General features: G+C 34.9%; 1 protein-coding gene across 5 annotated transcripts in view; it reads right to left on the bottom strand.

Annotated features, from left to right (window-relative positions):
* Positions 1 to 19,931, bottom strand: part of PHTF1 (putative homeodomain transcription factor 1) — a 47,081-nt gene that overhangs the window by 21,810 nt on the left and 5,340 nt on the right. For 4 of the 5 annotated variants that reach the window (XM_025872456.2, XM_025872452.2, XM_025872454.2 and 1 more), the window contains 2 exons: positions 4,022 to 4,091; positions 3,159 to 3,317 (listed from right to left, as the gene is read on the bottom strand). In XM_025872456.2, the coding sequence (XP_025728241.1) occupies positions 3,159 to 3,317; positions 4,022 to 4,091 (229 nt within the window). The remainder of the gene's footprint in view (positions 1 to 3,158; positions 3,318 to 4,021; positions 4,092 to 19,931) is intronic. The other variant, XM_073896116.1, reaches the window with a different exon arrangement.

Here is a 19,931-nt window from a genome sequence, read left to right as displayed (position 1 = left end):
GATGAACCTTAAAAACATTAGGCTAAGTGCCACAGGCCAGGCTCAAAAGGACAAATACTACATGGTTCCACTTATATGAGGTATCCAGAGTTGTCAAATTCACAGAGAAAGTAAATAGAATGGTTGCCAGGGGCCTGAGCTTGGTCAGGGAATTAGGGAACCAGGCAATTATTGTTTTATAGGTACAGTTTCAGTTGGGAAAGATGAAGAAAGTTCTGGAGATGGATGGTAGTGATGGTTGCCCAGCCATGTAAGTGGGCTTAATGCCACCAACTGTATACTTAAAAATGGTGAAGGTGGTAAATTATACGTTATATGTATTTTACCACAATAAAAAAATTTGAGTTTAAGATCTAAGCAGGCCTCATAAGAAATAAAAATCCTACAAAGCTTTACTGAGAGATATAACAGAAGACTTGATTAGAAGGTGAGATATATCAATTTTCTTCCCATTTCCCCCAAATATATCTATATCTTCATGGGAAAGGGGGGATTACAGTCTAATTCCAAATTATTTCTTTGTTTTGATTAGGATAAAATAATTCTGAATTATTTGGAAAAAAATAAGCAAATTAAAACACCTAAGAAAATACTAGAAAAGCAGAATACTAGAGGAATACTTCTGCTCAATGCTACCACATATTAAACTATAGTAATTAAAGAAATGTGGTGCAGATATGAGAATAACAAGACAAATTGATGGTACAGAATATGTGTGTAGAAATAGACCATGGTGTATATGAAAATTTAATGTATATAATTTAATATATCTCAACAAGAAAGAAATTCTTCAGTAACGAACATGTGGAAAATATTTAACTTCACCTTTATAAGCTACCAAAAAAATGTAGACTAAATGAGCAAAACAATTTTTTTGTATATCCAATTAGGTAACAATCTTTAAAATTATAATAATGCTGGTCAGACTGTGGTAAAACAGGCACTCTCATCCACTACTTTTTTTTTTTAAGATTTTATTTATTTATTTGAGAGAGAGAGAGAATGAGAGATACAAAGCACGAGCGGGAAGAGGGTCAGAGGGAGAAGCAGACTCCCTGCTGAGCAGGGAGCCCGATGTGGGGTTCGATCCTGGGACTCCAGGATCATGACCTGAGCTAAAGGCAGGCACTTAACCAACTGAGCCACCCAGGCACCCCTCATCCACTACTTTCCAAAAGAAGTGTGCCACTAGCAATTTCATTTTATGTTCTAAAAGCCTTAAAATGTTTATATTCTTTGATCTCTTAATTCAATTTCAGAGAATTCTAAGGAAGTAATATAAAATATGAAAAATTTTGTTTATGATGGCATTATTAATAGGAAAAAAAACCCAGGAACAATCTAAATGCTTACAATATGGGAACAGTTATATAAATTATGGTACTTTTATATAATGGAATATTAAGTAGCTATAAAAAGTATTTATGGTAAGAGACATAGACATGAAAATGATTATTTTAAATGTTGGTGTATCCATATGATGGAATATGATGCAGCCATTAAAAATGACAGCCATTTCATTACAATTAAATAAAACTAAAAATTCAGTTCCTTACCCACACCATTCACATTACAAGTCCTCAACAGCCACATAGGACTGGGTAGTACAGACACAGAACATTTCTATCATCATAGAAATTCTATTGGACAGCACTGTCACAACTTTAGAAAATTAAACTTATAGATGTGAATTCATACATTTATCTTTCCCTCTATAACTTTATTAAACAACTCAAAAAAAAAACCCGGCACAGATAAAAGAAAACAAAAATCACCCCAAATCCTTCCACCCTAACCCAACCTTCACCTACTCTGTTCTAATTCATGTCTTTTTGTTCAGGTATAACCAGAGTGCATATGTGGTCCCATTTCGAAAAGTATTCCTGGTAGGCAGTGGCTATATAGTGGTAAAGATAATGTGCTGGACTCCTGCACATAGTGAGAAGAGAAAAGCCAACATCAGGTAGTTGTGTAATGCAGAAATTAAAATAGATTCCTGGGGAACGGTAGGACTATTTAGAAAGTATAGATAGGGATGGCCTCTCAGTGAAAGTTCCCTCTGAGCTCAGATCCTAAAGATGAGAAAAAAGATAGCCATGTGAAAAGCCTTAAGATTGTTTCAAACAGAAGGAAGAGCTCAGTGCAAAGCACAGAAAAAGGCTCGCTCCAGCAAGCAAGGAATAGGGCGCGGCCTCTGAGAGGCCAGCAGGGAAGAGATCATGGAGGGCCCTGCAGGCTGCAGTGAGGAGTCTAGATTTCACTCTAAGGCCAATGAGAAGTCTCTCAAGGGTTTTAAGCAGGAAAATGACATGATACAGATTCTACTGTAAAAGATTTCTCTAACTGGTGTGAAAAGAATAGTTGATAGAAAGGAGGCTCAGAGTAGACATTATGCCAGTGGTCCAGGCAAAGCGATGCTGGTGTGGTAGACCATAGTGGGGGGGAAAAAAAATCCAGACTGCCATGTTGGATATGGTAGGTTCAAGATACCTTTTAAATCTCTATACATAGGGTGCCTGGGTGGCTCAGTTGGTTAAGCGACTGCCTTCAGCTCAGGTCATGATCCTGGAGTCCCAGGATCGAGTCCCGCATCAGGCTCCCTGCTCAGCGGGGAGTCTGCTTTTCCCTCTGACCCTCTCTCCTCTCATGTGCTCTATCTCATTCTCTCTCTGTCAAATAAATAAATAAAATCTTTAAAAAATAAATAAATAAATCTCTATACATAAATGCCTGAAAGCAGGCAGTTAGATTTACAAGTCTGCAGTTCAGCAGAGATCTGGCCTGAAGATATAAATTTGAGAATCACCAGTTTATCAGCTATATTTAAACAATGGGGTTTGATGAGAGTACTTAGAGGAGAGAATCCAGGGTCCAACCTTGAGGTAATCCAATATTCAAAGGTCACACAAACAAAGATTGAAAAGACCTGGCCAATGAGACAGGTGGAGAGAAATTCAAGAAAGATGAGTTAGACAACTGTGTTTGCCTCTGTGAGCAAATAAATCTAAGATGATCTCCAAATGGTGTGTATCCTTTCATTTATTTGCATTTTAAACTCTCAAATGATCGGGTAAATGTAAGGACAGTAAAGTCTGCATTATCTAATAGCAAAAGCAGCAAAGAGAAACAGTCACAGTTTATTCCACCCTTCTCATTACCTTGCATGAGGTAAAGTAGTAGCAGCCAAACAAAGATTCTTAAAGAGGTAACCTGAATCCACCAACTGCTGAACAATGGAAACAACACAACTCGAACGAGCCCCTTCCGAGTCAGAGATGTCCATGGAATTTCAGGTTTGGCTTTGGCAAATGTTGAGCCTTTAAATATACAATAAAACAAAACATCAAACATTTACATATACTATATTAATGCCTACTTGTAACACTGTATTAAAAACAGCTGAGAGCAAAAATCACCATACAACCTGTTTGGTTAAAAAGAATCCTCGGGTGCCTGGGTGGCTCAGTTGGTTAAGCGACTGCCTTTGGAGCGACTGCCTTCGGCTCAGGTCAGGATCCTGGAGTCCCGGGATCGAGTCCCACATCGGGCTCCCTGCTTGGCAGGAAGTCTGCTTCTCCCTCTGACCCTTTCCCCTCTCATGCTCTCTCTCTATCTCATTCTCTCTCTCAAATAAATAAATAAAATCTTAAAAAAATAAATAAATAAATAAATAGAATCCTCTTAGATGTTCATTAAATACAATAACTTCTTGCCTCAATCACTAAGACAGGAGCTGAAAATAAGTCAGGCTGACTCAAATGTTATACAATATATTTTTCTCAATTACACAACAGTAGTTTCCAAGTTCATCCCTCTTTCATCCTAATGTGATTTATATAACTACAGAGAACCAAAGCAAAGGGAAAAAAAAATCCCAAGGCCTGAATGATGAAGGAAGAATATTCCTTTTGGAAATTAAAGTATACCGTCAAACAGGGATGATATCTAAAAAAGAATCTCTAGCACCACTATGAAATAATATAATAAAATACATAAGAAACAAACCAACTTTAGAACTCACCTCTGATTAAGTCAACATCAATCAAGTCTGGTTTTATGTGACCCATCTTTTTTGGTTTGTTTTTGAAGCCCTAGTATAAAACAAAACCAAACCAGAGATAAGGGTAAAAAGCCCTTTTAAATACAAAAGGTAAACTTACATTTCTTTTTTTCTATATCTGACACCTTTTTACTGGGGACACTTTAATCCTAATGTTCCTTAAAATAACTTATCATTAATGTTTTAGTTTGCAGTTTACCAAGTAATGCAAGAATATACGTTTATCACTTTTTAAAATGATCCAACAATGCCAAAGGATCAGGAAGTACAAAATAATAGTCCCTTCATCCCCTCTCCTCTCCTTCCGGTTTCAGTCATTAAAAACAAATAACTTTCATCTTTTTTTTTTTTTAAACCGGTTCTCTTGTTATTTACTTCCATACTTTTTTTTTTTTAAGTAAACTCCACATGCAGCATGGAGCCCAACATAGGGCTTAAACTCACAACCCTGAAGACCTGAGCTGAGATCCAGAGTCAGGTGCTTAACTGACTGAGCCACCCAGGTGCCCCTACTTCTATACTTCTAAATAATATGTTTATACTGCCATTTTTTAATTTATTGATTTTAGAAATAATCCACCGACTCCTAATACCGCATATGAGAATTTAGCTCTCTTACACAACTAATCCCCACATCCTAACTTCCACCCCAAAAACATAAATCCTTGCAATAGTTACATTAATTTTTGATAAATCAGTAATTAGTAGTTATGATATGATCACTATGAAATATTGTTCCCTGTAAGCTATATTTTATATTCTCCTAATTCACTCTATGGAGTCAGCTAAAACATCATTTTCCAAATACTCAAATGCCAGAAAATTTATCAAAGTCTTTTTTTCTTGAAAAAAAAAATTCCTGGAAAGGCCCTTCCCAGAAACTTCTATCTTCCTGCTGCAATCAGACTGGTAGACTGATTGTTCTCGGGACTGGCTGCACAGCTAGCTCTCTATGCAGGACTTCTCACTAACACCCTGACAACTCCCTTCACCTCTGTGGTGAATCTCTAGCTCTTACATCCCATGTCTTTCTGGAGTGCATCCTTCAGAAGCTTCCTGAGAAAGGGGTTACAGAAGATACCTTTTTTAAGCCTCGCATGTCTGAAAATGAATTCATTTTACCCTTATGCCTAATAAAAGGTTACACTAGAGTGTACAATTCTAAGTTGTTAATAATTTTCCCTCAGGAATTAAGACATTGCTCTACTGTTTTCTAGCTTCCAATGTTGCTGTTACAAACTCTATGCCTTTCTGATTCCTGATCCTTTGAATGTCAATTGTTCCTTTCCTCTGAATCTTCACTTTATTCATGGTGTTCAGAAATTTGATAATGATATGCCTGGATATGAGTCTTTTACATCTCTTGTGCTGAGAATCCCTTCTATGTGGCTCTAGGGAAGTTTTCTTGTAATTTATTTTTATATTTCTCCCCTTCTCAGGTTTAACTTCCCTATTTTCTATTTTTTTAATTTAATTTAATTTTATTATGTTATATTAATCACCATACATTACATCATTAGTTTTGATGTAGTGTTCCATGATTCACTGTTTGCGTATAACACCCAGTGCTCCATGCAGAACGTGCCCTCTTTAATACCCATCACCAGGCTAACCCATCCCCCTACCCCCTCCCCTCTAGAACCCGCAGTTTGTTTCTTGGAGTCCATAGTCTCTCTTGGTTCGTCTCCCCCTCCAATTTCCCCTCCCCCTTTATTTTTCCCTTCCTATCTTTTTTTTTTTAACATATAATGTACTATTTGTTTCAGAGGTACAGGTCTGTGATTCAACAGTCTTACACAATTCACAGCACTCACCATAGCACATACCCTCCCCAATGTCTATCACCCAGCCACCCCATCCCTCCCACCCCCTACCACTACAGCAACCCTCAGTTTGTTAACTTTCCTATTTCTTACCTCTTTTGTCTTTTTGACCTGCTTTCTAGAAAGTTCCTCAAGTTCTATTGAATTTTTCATTTTGACTCTTTGAGTTCATTTCTTTCTGTTCTTTTTATTTTGGAGGATTTATTCAAATACCTAATAATCACTTGCTTTCTTTATATATTAGAATGAAGCACTGAAAACCTGATGGACTCAATATTCTACTTCAAGGTACATATCCAAGACAAATGTGTATGTATTTCACTAAATAATGTGTACAAAATGTTCACAGAAGAATAATTTCTAAGAGCTCCAGACTGGAAACTACCCAGTGACAATAATTAGATATTGCCCATCAACAGTAGAATGCATAAATTGTGGTGTTGTACAATTATGCAACATGAATGAATTTCACAAACATAAAACTGAACAAAAAAAATTAGACTCAAATGTGTATGTGTTGTATAATTTCATTTACGTAAAGTTCAAAAAGGCAAAATTAATCCATAGCACTAGTAGTCGGGATACTGGTCTACCTCTGTTGGTAGTAGTGACTGGAAGAGTATGGAAGGGAAGCTTCTATGGTACTGCTAATTATCTATCTCTTGATCTTAATGCTGGTTACATGGTTACATTCAGTTTGAGAAAATTCCTCAACCTTTACACTTAAAATTTTGTTATATATGCATAAGTATACCCATATTTACTGAACATGTTTTACTTCAACAGAAAGTCTGTAAAACTTATTGGAAGCTCTATGTATATGAGCAAAGCTTATAGACTTGGGATTTCACTGCAGAGTAATCAACCAGCTTTAGGGAATCACCAAATGTCAATATCTGGAGGCATTTTTTGTAGGGTCATTCAAGGCTCTTCAAAGAATTTTCCAGTATTCACCTTGGTTGAAGGTTAGGAAGGCTAAAGATTTCTGTGGTGGAAGTCTTGAGATTAAAACAAGGGGCTCAAAATTCTGCTTTTAGTATCGTGATTCTTGCCTGCCCTTCAGTGTCCACAGACCCTTCTCCAGTGAATTTTCTAAGAAACATCACCAGTCTCCTTCATAAGGGCATTGTTGCCCATCTTTAAGGGATTGATGAGAAGACAAAAGGTTCAATCTCTACGTATACAAAGTTATTCAATCCCCCATTTAACTGCCTCACATGAAACCTGGTGAATTCAAGTCCTAAGCCTTTCTGGGGAGCTCTGCAGGGCAACTGGCATTTTCCCCTGCTCTCCTAGCACTCTCTTCCATTCATTTTTCATCTTCCATATATGTGTTGATTCCTTTACTACTGACATCTTCCTCCTCAATCTTTTTCCTTGACTTTATGGATGCATTCATTTTATACAACCCCTTTATGGATTTCTTTCATGTAATTTAGTGGTAACTCAGAAAGGAGAGATTATAAATTTAGTGTGTGGCCAATCTACCACATTTAACCAAAAATCTAATCATAATTTTTTTTCAGGGCATGAAGAAAGAATCCTTTCAGGGCCTTTGTCTTCTACCACCTCAAATTAAAAGTAAGTTTGTGAATTATCTTTTGTGTTTCAAACTCCTGGTTTGACTAACAGTTTTGTTTCAATACTATTAATAAATAAAACCTTTAAAAGATGAATTTTAATTTTATACTCAACATGTGTAAATGCTAATCCAGCTTTTAAAATTAGGTATTTAAGCATTAAAATTAAATTAAAAATTAAAGGTTACAGCCATTTGCTATTTCCCTATTTCAGACATTGAGCCAGTATTGATCTTTAGTTCTGTTTAACTAAATAGATTTGGCTAATTTCTCTTAAGCAGATCCTATGTTTCTATCCATTTCAACTACAAACTATAGATTTTAGAGAAGAATGTTCTAAAACCCTACATGTAATAAAATTAAATCTAAGGAGGAATCAAAATTTGAAAGTTAGACATTTCAGAGAAAAAAATAATCCTCTGGAACACACATACACTAATTTTTGAAACATGCATAATATCCATCGGAATAACAATTATCTTGGCTACAAACAAAATTAGAAATTAAAATTTTTAAAGTAAAAATATCAATGTATTATTTTCTAACAGACAAAGACCTTGTGGACCTTTATTTCCTTCAGACAAATACCCAGAAATGGGACAGCTGGATCAAATCATAGTTCTATTTTTAATTTTTTGAAAAGCCTCAATACTGTTTTCCATAATGGTTATACCAGTTTACATTCCCACCAACAGTATATAAAAATTCTCTTTTCTCTACATCCTCACCAACACTTATTATCTTCTGACTTTCTGATAAGAGTCAAACAGTCCTGACAGGTGTGAGGGGATATCTCACTATGGTTTTGATTCACATTTCCCTGATTATTAGTGATGTTAAACACCTTTTTCATATACCCATTGGGTATATCTTTTTTGGAAAAATGTCTGTTCAGGTCCTTTGTCCATTTTTAATTGGATTACTTGTTTTTAACTATTGAGGTGTAAGAGTTCCTTATATATTTTGAATGTAAACCCTTTAACAGATATATGGTTTACAAATATTTTCTCCCATTCCATAGGTTGCCTTTTCATTATTGCTTCCTTTGCCATGCAAAACACTTTTTAGTTTGATGTAGTCTCACTTGTTAATTTTTGCTTTTGTTGTCTGTGCTTTTTTGTCAAATTCAAAAAACTCTTGGCCAATGAGCCCCTGGTTTCTTCTAGGACAATTTCAGGTCTTACACTTAAGTCTTTAATCCATCCTGAGTTGATTTTTATGTGTGGTGTAAAATAAAGGTCCAATATCATTCTTCTGCATGAGGATATCTATCCAGTTTTCCCAACATCACTGAAGAGACTCTTTTTCCCATCACGTATTTTGACACCTCTACCAAAGATTAGTTGACTGTGTAAGCATGGGTATATTTCTGGGGTCTCCATTTTGTCCCATTCATCTATGTGTCTTTTATGACTGTATCATACTGCTTTGATTACTATAGCTTTGTAATATAATTTGAAATCAGGAAGTGTGATGCCTCCGACTGCTCTTCTTACTCAAGGCTGCTTTAGCTATTTGGAATTCTTTGTAGTTCCATACGAATCTTAGGATTTTTTTTTTGCATCTGTGAATAATACCATTGGAATTTTGATAGACTGCTTTTAATCTCTAGATTACTTTGGGTAGTATGGACATTTAACAATATTTCTTCCAATCAATGAACATAAGATATCTTTCCTTTTTTTTTTGTCTTCTTCAATTTCTTTCATCAATGTTTCATAGTTTTCAGTGTACAGATCTTTCACCCTTGTGGTTAAATTTGTTCCTAAATATTTTTTTCTTTTTGATGCTATTTTAAATGGAACTGTTTTCTTAATTTCTTTTTCAATAGTTCATTGTTAATGTATAAAAATTTTCATTTTCATTTGTCTCAAGATTTTTTTTTTCTCAAGATATTTTTGATTTCCTCTTTGACCTATCGGTTGTTCAAGAGTATGTTGCTTAATTTCCATATATTTGTGAATTTTCCAGTTTTCCTCCTGTTACTGATTTCTAGTTTAATACCATTGTGGTCAGAAAAGGTACCTGAAATAAATTCAATTTTCTTAAATTTGTTAAGACTTGTTTTATGACCTAACAAATGATCTATTCTGGAGATGTTTCCACGGGTGCTTGAAAAGAATGTGTATTCTGCTGCTGTTGGAAAGAATCTTCTTTATGTGTCTGTGAGTTCTATATGGTCTAAAGTATAGTTCAAGTCCAATGTTTCCTTAGGATTTTCTGTCTGGATGATCTACCCATTGTTGAAAGTGGGGTACTGAAGCTCCCAATGATTATTGTATCATTGTCTATTTTTTCCTATAGGTCTGTTTATATTTGCTTTATATATTTGGGTACTCCTACACTGGGTGCGTAGATATTTACAAGTGGTATATTCTCATTGTTTTCTTTCTTGTTCCGATAGTTTGTTTTTAGTATAGAGAAATGCAACAGATTTTTATACATTGATTTTGTATCCTGTGACTTTACTGAATTCGTTTATTATCACTGTTTTTGGTGGAGTATTTAGGGTTTTGTAAATGATATATCATGTCATCAGCAAAATGTAACAGTTTTACTTCTTCCCTTCTGATTTGAATGCCTTTTATTTCTTCTTCTTGCCTAATTGTTCTGGCTAGGACTTCCAATACTAATGTTGAATAAGAGTGGAAAAATGGGCATCCTGTCTTGTTCCTGATCTTAGAGGAAAAGCTTTCAGCTCTTCACCACTATGATGTTAGCTGTGGACTGGGAGATCTCACCTTTTGTGACAAAATATATGGACCTTGAGGGCATTATGCTAAGTGAAATACGTGATACACAAAAAGACAAATAAAATGTGAACTTATATGTGGAATCTAAAAAAAATTAAAAACCCAAAACTAACAAACCACGCTTATAGATACACAAAAGAGACTGGTGGTTGCAAGAGCTGGGGGTGGGAGAAATGGGTGAACTGTGTTTTTCTATTAGTTTAAAGAAATTGAATAAAAATTAAAAGTAATAATAATAAGGAAATATTGGTCTCAAAAGACACATTAGATACAATGGACTTAACAGATATACACAGAACATTCCATCCACAAGCAACAGAATACACAATCTTTCTCAAGTGCACATAATAAATTCTCAGGATAGATCATATCAGGCCACAAAACAAGTCTTAATAAATTTAAGAAGAATTTTTTCTTTTTCTGAACACAATGGTATGAAACTAGAAATCAATTACCAAAAAAAAAGGAAATTCACAAATGTGTGTAGATTAAACCACATGCTACTAAAAAAAACCAATGCGTCAAAGAAGAAGTCAAGAGAGGAATTTAAAAATTTGAGAACAAATGAAAATACAACGTACCAAAACTTATGGGATGAAACAAAAGCAGTTCTGAGAGTGAAGTTCATAGTGATAAATGCCTACATTAAGAAAGAACCCTAACAAATAAACAACACCTTAACTCTACAGCTCAAGAAACTAGAAAAGAGGAACAAAGTCCAGAGTTATAGAAGGAAATAGCAAAGATCAGAACAGAAAAAAATGAAATAGAAACTAAAAAGAAGACAACAGAGAAGATCAACAAACTAAGAGCTGGTTTCTCTAAAAGATAAACAAAATTGACAATCTTTAGCTACATTTACCAAGGGGGGGAAAAAAGAGGACTCAAACAGAATCAGAAATGAAAGAGGAAATGTTACAACTGATACCATAAAAACAAAAGATCATAAAAAAACTAATATGAACAATTATATGCCAACAAATTGGACAACCTAAAAGAAATGGATAAACTCCTAGAAACACAAAACCTCTCAAAACTGAATCAGGAAGAAATATAAAATTTGGACAGACTGATTAATAGTAAGGAGATTGAATCAGTAATCAAAAACCTCCCAACCAAAACAAAAGTCCCATACCAGATGGCTTCACTAGTGAATTCTACCTAACATTCAGAGAATTAATATCAATCCTTCTCAAATTCTCCCAAAAAACAGAAGAGGCAGGAATGCCTTCAAACTCATTTTATGAGGTCAGCATTACCCTGACACTAAAACCAGACCACGGCACTACAGGAAAAGAAAATTACAGGCCAATATCCCTAATGAATGTAGATAAAAAATTCTCAACAAAACATTAGCAAACTGAATTCAACAATACATTAAAATGATCACACACCTCAATCAAGTGGGATTTACTCCAGGGATGCAAGGATGGTTCAACATTCACAAATCAATCAATGTAATATGTTACATTAACAAAATTAAGGATAAAAATCATATTGTCATCTCAATAGATGTAGAAAAAGCATCTGGCAAAATTCAACATCTATTTATGATAAAAACTCTCAGCAAAGTGGGTATAGAGGGAATGAACATCAACATAATAAATGCCATATATGGCAAGCTTCATTTTTTCATTCACTTGATTTTCTAAATATATATTACTAATTCACCTTGAAACTCTCTATAAGTGTTACAAATTTGCACCCAATATACTCAAACACAACAAATACCAGTTTCTTTTTTTCCCCCTTGAAGATACCTATATTAGTTTTCTATCTTCCTCCTTCTTTCTGGTCTCATTGTTTTCCAGGCCTGATATAAACTGTCATCCTTGGACATCTCTTAATTATCCTGGAATTCCCTTTGGAATTCTCACTCTGTGCTGGCTATTCTGTTTCCTGTACTATGAATTCCTCTTTTTTGGTTTACTCGTTCATTATAATACAGTATATGTTTTCCCATGCTTTCTGAGAGGGGACATGGGTGATATATTTTTTTGAAACTTTGAAGATCTGAGTATATCTTCACGTGGTGCCTTATACTTGGCTAATAAACTTGGCATAAAAACTCCCAACAGTATGGGGGTCAGAGAGCATCCAGTTTGTTGAACACATCCACACCGGGAGGGTGACATATCCCAACTCCACAGGAAAACAAGCTCCTATGCTCTGGATCCTCCCAGACCTTGCCCTATGTATCTCTTCATCTAGCTGTTCATCTGTATCCATTATCATATCCTTTAATAAACTGGTAAATGTAAGTGTGTGTTTCTCTGAGTTCTGTAAGCCTCTCTAGCAAATTAATCAAACCTAAGGAAGGGGTCATGGGAACCTGATTTGTAGCCACGCTGGACAGAAGTTGTGGATAACCTGGGGACCTACTACTTATGATTGGTATCCAAAGTGGGGTGGCAGCAGTCTTATGGGACCAAGCCTTGTGGTATCTGACACTATATTCAGGTAGATAGCGTCAGAGTTGATTTGAATTGTAGGATCCCCTGCGTGGTTTCAGAGAGAACTGCATGGTTTTGGGGAAAGCTTCCACATGTTTGGTGACAGAAGCAAAGTGTCTGGTGTGAATAGTAAAAGAGACTCACAAGAGAAACACACAAGGTAGACTGAAACAAGTTTGTTTTTTTTTAAGTTCTGAAATACGATAATGCTTCTTAGTATAGGTGCTAATCACTCAAAAGATCCTTCCATCAACAAAATAAAGGCCATACATGACAAACCCACAGCTAACATCATACTAAATCATACTCAGCAGTGAAAAGCCACAAACTTTCCCTCTAAGATCAGGAACAAGACAAGGATGTCTCCTCTCACCACTTTTATTCAACATAGTGCTGGAACTCCTAGCTGCAGCCATCAGACAAGAAAAAGAAATAAAAGGCATCCAAATTGGTAAGGAAGAAGTAAAACTGTCCTTACTTGTAGATTACATGATACTATATATAGAAAACCTAAAGACTCCCCCCAAAAACTATTAGAATAAATGAATTCAGTAAAGTTGTAGGACACAAAATTAATAAATTTGGACCATTTCTCTATACCAATAACTACTAGCAGAAAGAGAAATTTAAAAACAATCTCACTGACATTTGCATCCAAAAGAATAAAACACATAGGAATAAATTTAACCGAGGTGAAAGGCCTATATTCAAGAACTTTAAGGCATTGATTAAAGAAATTGAGGATGACACAAATAACAGATATACCATGGCTCATGGATTGGAAAAGTTAACATTGTTAAAATGTCCATACTACCCAAGGCAATCTACAGATTCAGTGCAATCCCTATCAAAATACCAATAGCATTTTTCACAGAACTGAAAAAAATAATCCTAAAATTTGTATGAAGCCATGAAAGACCTCAAATAGCCCGAGCAATCTTGAGAAAGAAAAACAAAGCTGGAGGCATCAGAATATCAGATTTCCAACTATACCAAAGAGCTACAGTCATCGAAACAGTATAGTTAGTACTGGCACAAAAATAGGCACATAGATCAACAAAACAGAATAGAGGACCCAGAAATAAACCCATGCTTGTATGGGCAATTCATCTACAACAAACCAAGCAATAATACATAAGGAGGAAAAGTCAGTCTCCTCAATAAATGGTGTGGGAAAACTGGACAGCTACATACAAAAGAATGAAACTGGACCACTTTTTTAAACCACATGCAAAAATAAACTCAAAATGGATTAAAGACCTAAATGTAAGACCTGCAACCATAAAATTCCGAAAAGAAAACATAAGCAGTAAACTCTCAGACACTGGTCTTAGCAACGTATTTATGGATCTGTCTCCTCAGGCATGGACAACAAAAGCAAAAATAAACAAGTGGGACTACATCAAAATAAAAAGCTTTTGCACAGTGAAGGAAACCATTAGCAAAATGAAAAGGAAACATACTGAATGGGAGACAATATTTGCAAACAATATGTTCAATAAGCGGATAATATCCAAAGTATATAAATAACTCATAGAACTCAACACCAAAAACATAAATAATCCAATTTAAAAATGGGCAGAGGAACTGAAGAGACATTTTCCAAAGAAGCGTACAGATAACCAAGAGATACATGAAAAGGTGCTCAACATCACTCATCATCAGGGAAATACAAAGCAAAACCACAATGAGATATCACCTCACACCTGTCAGAATGGCTAGTATCAAAAAGACAAAAAATAACAAGTATTGGCATAGTTGTGGAGAAAGGGAACCCCCGTGCACTGTTGGTAGGAATGCACACTGGGAATGCACATTTCAGCCACTACAGAAAACAGTATGGAGGCTCCTCAAAAACTTAGTTATAGAAATTCTATACAATCCAGCAATTCTACTTCTGGATATACACCTGAAGAAAACAAAAACACTAATTCAGAAAGATATAGGCACCCTGATGTTTACTGCAGCATTACTAACAGTAGCCAATATATAGAAGCAACCTAAGTTTCCAGTGATAGATGAATAAATAAAGAAGATATGGGATATACACGCAATGGAATGTTAGCCATAAAAAAAATGAAATTTTGCCATTTATGACAGCATGGATGGACCTAGAGCTAAGTGAAAGAAGTGAGAGAAAGACAAATACCACATGATTTTACTCATATGTGGAATCTAAAGAACAAAACAAACTAAACAATAAACAAACTCATATACAGAGAACAAACTGGTGGTTGCCAGAGGAAAGGGGGGTTAGGATGGGCAAAATAGGTGAAGGGGATAAAGAGGTACAAACTTCCATTCATAAAATGAGTAAGTCATGGGAATGAAAGCACAGTATATATATATAGATATATATATAGTAATAAACTTTTATGGTGACATGATAATTGCACTTATCATGTTGAGCATTTTGTAATGTATATAAATGTCAGATCATTGTGTTATACACCTGTAACTAATATAAATCTTTGTTAAAATCTTTCCAATTTCAAAATGTGTATATTGTGTATTTATGAAATGTGTATTTATTATATAAATAATAAATGTATTATTTATTTGATAATTTCTTCCCCTCCTGTATTTCCTTTTTCTGGAACACCTCTTAGCTGGTTATTAGGCTTCCTTCATGAACTGTACTCACTTTTCTATTTTCTTTTTCCTTGTTCTTTTGTATGATTTTTTTGAGAAATGGCTGCAACTTTACCTTCCACGTTTCTACTAAATTTATTGGTTATTTTTGTTTTCTGGTTCTCTTACTTTTTCCCATCTATAGTCCATTTTTTTTCTTTTTCTTTCCTTTTTTTTTTTTAAGTATCCAGTTCTTTACACATATTAGTTATATCTTTAAAAATAACATTCTTGGGCGCCTGGGTGGCTCAGTTGGTTAAGCGACTGCCTTCAGCTCAGGTCATGATCCCGGAGTCTTGGGATCGAGTCCTGCATCAGGCTCCCTGCTCAGCAGGGAGTCTGCTTCTCCCTCTCACCCTACCCCCTCTTGTGCTCGCTCTCTCTCTCTCTGTTTCAAATAAATAAAATAAAATCTTTAAAAAATAAAAAATAAAATAACATTCTTATGATTCCTTTGTCATTTATCTCCTTCTTTTTCCTTAGGTTTCAAATATTTGATGATTTTCAACTATCCACTTACATTTAAAAGTGAGGCACTAACATGCTGAATGAGAGTTCAGTGTGCAATGGGTGAAATTTGTTAAGCAGCGGACCTCATTATAGAGGGGTAGCCAGCCATTTCATTTCCAGTATCCTTTGGTCTTTTTAGCTGGCCAGTTTCTGCAAGAAGCAATTCCAGTCTTCTGCTGGAGGTCATAAACCTGGCCACCAGACTTTTACTTCATCTCCATTAGTAGTACAGTATTTCACCCCACTCTTACTGTGTCTGGTATTCCAGAATCCAGAACTTCCCTGGTTCAGCCTCTCTAGACAGCAAGCTTCCATCCAACCTTCTGTCAGAGGAAGTGAGGGTAACTATGTGACCATGTAGAGTAAGGAAGAAGATCTGGGGATAGGACTATTGCCCCTTATAAATGGCCCAAACAATCTTATTTTCAGTTCCACCTCATACTTGCAGATATACCAGATGCATCTAATTCTTGTGTCTTTCAGAAATTAAATACGGGAGTTTTAAACAGAAAGGTCGTTTTATATTGGCATTCCCTACTATAGACACTTACATTTTTACTTTCTTCACTTTCCAACTGTCAAAATTATGTTAATAGCTCTCATTTATGGTAGTCATCTCTCCCATTCCTTTAATCCTTCTGGGCTAATATCTTTTTCCTATTTATTGTAATTTTAGAGGGGTTTCAAAAGAGATCAGATGGAGATTAAGGCATATATTCAAATCGTCATCTTCAATGAGGAGTTTCATCTGTCATGTACCCCACCCTCCAGCTTAAGAAATAAAACATTATAAATATAGTTGAAGTCACCTTTGTGCTTATGATTAGCCCTTTAGACTTTTTCTAGGAATAAAAAAAAATAATAAAATTTTCTAGGTATTAAAGTCATGTCATTTTCAAACACTGATTTTTGTTATTCTAATATTAATTAGAAAAAAATAAAAAAGTAGCACCTGGGTGGCACAGTCAGTTGAGCAACCAGCTCTTGGTTTCAGCTCAGGTTGTGATCTCAAGGTCATGAGATCAGGTCCAGCATTGGACTCTACACTCAGCGCAGAGTCTCCCTGGGATTTTCTCTCCCTCTGCCCCTCCCATTTGTGCTCTCTCTAAAAAAAATTTAAGAAAAATAGGAAGGAAGGAAGGAAGGAAGGAAGGAAGGAAGGAAGGAAGGAAACCAAAGAAAAACAAAGAATACAAAAATACTACTTTGAAGGGACACATGCACCTGATGTTTATAGAAGCATTATCTACAATAGCCAAATTATGGAAGCAACCCAAGTGTCCCTGGACTGATGAATGGATAAAGATGCGGTGTGTGTATGTATGTATGTATGTATGTATGTGTGTGTGTATATATGTGTATATATATATATACATACATATATATATATATATAAATATATATATATATATATATATATAGTGGAATATTACCCAGCCATCAAAAAGAATGATGCCATTTGCAACTGGATGGAACTAGAGAGTATTATGCTAAGTGAAATATGTGAGTCAGGGAAAGACAAAGACCATATGATTTCACTCATATGTGGAATTTAAGAAACAAAACAAATGAGCAAAGGAGAAAAAAAGAGAGAGAGGCAAACCAAGAGACAGACTCTTAACTATAGAGAACAAACTCATGGTTACCAGTGGGGAGGTGTGTGGGGAGATGGGTGAAAGGGATTAAGGAGCGCACTTGTGATGAACACCAGGTGATGTATGAAGTGCTGAATCACTATATTGTACACCTGAAACTAATATTACCCTGTATGTTAACAGGAATTTAAATGAAAACTTAAAAAAAATAAAAACAAGTATTAGAATGCTCATCTTAGCAAATATATCCCAAGGGATATGGGAGTGACTAAGTTCAGCTTCATCACTGAAAATGATGTTAGACCTTAAATTTAATATATTCTCCCAATTAAGAAATTTTAGAAGACAGTTTTCATTGGGAATATGTATGACATTCTTGTGTACAATATTATGATTTCTCCTCTGTTTTTCTATTGGCATGGCCTTAGAAAATAGTTATATTGAGATATAATTTACATATTATAAAACTCACCCACTTTTAGGGGTGCAGTCTTAGTAATTAATTTAGTTGATTTCTAGTATATTTATAGAGTTTTGCAACCATCATCACAGTCAAGTTTCAGAACATTTCCATTAACTCAAAAACAAGAATGGCAGTAAATCTCTGTCCCTATTCCCCAGCCACAAGCAGCCATTAATCTGCTATTTCTATATATCCGCCTTTTGTAGAAATTTCATATAAACTGAATTACACAGTATACAGTCTTTTGTGTCTGGCCCCTTTCATGTAACTTAACATTTTTGAGGTTCATCTATTTTGTAGCATGTATTAATAGTTTTAATTGCTAAGTCATATCCCATTGCATAGATATAGCATATTTATCACTCACCAGTTGATAGACATTTGGACCTTTTTTTCCAGTTTTTGGCTGTTACAAATAGTACTGCTATGAATATTTGCATGTGCTCATATGTTTTTATTTCTTCTGGATAGATACCTAGGACTAGAAACGCTGGGTATATCAAAAGTACATATTTAATTTTTTAAGAAACTACCAAACTATTTTCCACTTTCCATTCCCACCAGCAGTATAAGAGCATTTTAATCCCTCCATGTCCTTGTCAACATTTGGTAAGGTCAGTCTTTTGAATTTTAGCCATCCTAACAGGTGTATGGTAGTATCTCACTATGATTTTAATTTGTACTTCCCTAATGACTAACAATGTTGAGCATATTTTCATGTGCCCATTAGCCATTCACATTTACCTTCTTTGGTAAAATATCCATTTGAATATTTTGCCCATTTTTGTATTGGATTGTCTTCTTACTGGGCTGTAGGAGTTCTTTATATAGTGTACATACAAATACTCTAAATATATAAAAAATATATAAATATAAAATATTTTCTCTCAGTCTATGGCTCGTCTTTTCATTTTTCAGTGGGATATTCTGGAGTAAATCCTAACCTATAGCTACAGGTTTTTTGTAGACACCCTTTGACAGATTGAGGAAATTACTTTTTATTTCTAGTTTATTGTTAAGGGGCATTAAATTCTGTCAAATGCTTTTTTTGTTTCTAATGAGAAGATCATGCATGTTTTGTCCTTTATTCTATCAATACAGTATATTACATTAATTTATTTTCAAATGTTAAACCAACATTGCATTCCTAGGATAAACCCCACTTGGTCACAGTAGATAATCCATTTTATATGTTGTTGAATTTGGTTTGCTAATATTTTCTCAAAGATTTCACACCTATGTTCACAACGATTTTTCTTGTGATGTCTTTGTCTGGCTTTGGAATCAGGATAATACTGATCTCATAAAATGAGTTGGGAAGTGTACTTCCTCCTCTGTTTTCTGAAAGAGTTTGTGTAGGATTAGTGTATTTGTTCTTGACTTAATTAACTGCTATTCATCCTTCAGATCTCATTTAAGTATCAATTCCTCAGGGAAGGCTTCTCTGACCTCCTTGACTAAGTCCATTTCCCTTGTTATAACTGTAATGGCTTGTAAATAAGCTCTTCTTCTTGTAAAAATAAGTAAATTTTATTCAATAGGATTTTTATTATTGTTTCTCTCCCACTTTACTTTAAGCTCCATGAAAAGAAAAATATTGAGTGTTTTTGCTCAACACTATGTAGACATTAGTGCCTAGCCTACTACCTGACACGTGGTAGGTAGGAGCTCAACAAATACTTGGCAACTGAAAAATACATAATGATTGCTTTAGTTTTATTTTTGGTATTTCTTTCCCTTCTTTACTTGGAATTATTTTCTTTCTCTAGATTCTTCATATATTACCTTGAATCATTGTGACTCTTTCTGCCTAGTCAATCTAGACATTTTTTGTTCATATAGACATTTAGAGTGATATAATTTCACCAAGTATTACTTCAGAAACATTCCAAAGATTTTGTTATAACGTCTGTCCTTCTATCCTTCAAAAACACAAACACCATGTGGCCTCCCTATTCAAAAACCACGAAAATATTTCCATTTTCTATAGAATAATATCAAAAGTTCTTAGTGAAGCAGTCAAATCAGCTCCAAACTGATATATGGCCTATCATCTCACCTAT

Source organism: Callorhinus ursinus, unplaced genomic scaffold (assembly GCF_003265705.2).
Source record: "Callorhinus ursinus isolate GAN/ISIS: 27379988/994484 unplaced genomic scaffold, GSC_fseal_2.0 scaffold9, whole genome shotgun sequence".
Lineage (NCBI taxonomy): Eukaryota > Metazoa > Chordata > Mammalia > Carnivora > Otariidae > Callorhinus > Callorhinus ursinus.
Note: the sequence above shows the minus strand (reverse complement) of the source record. Positions and strands in the feature narration are given on the sequence as shown.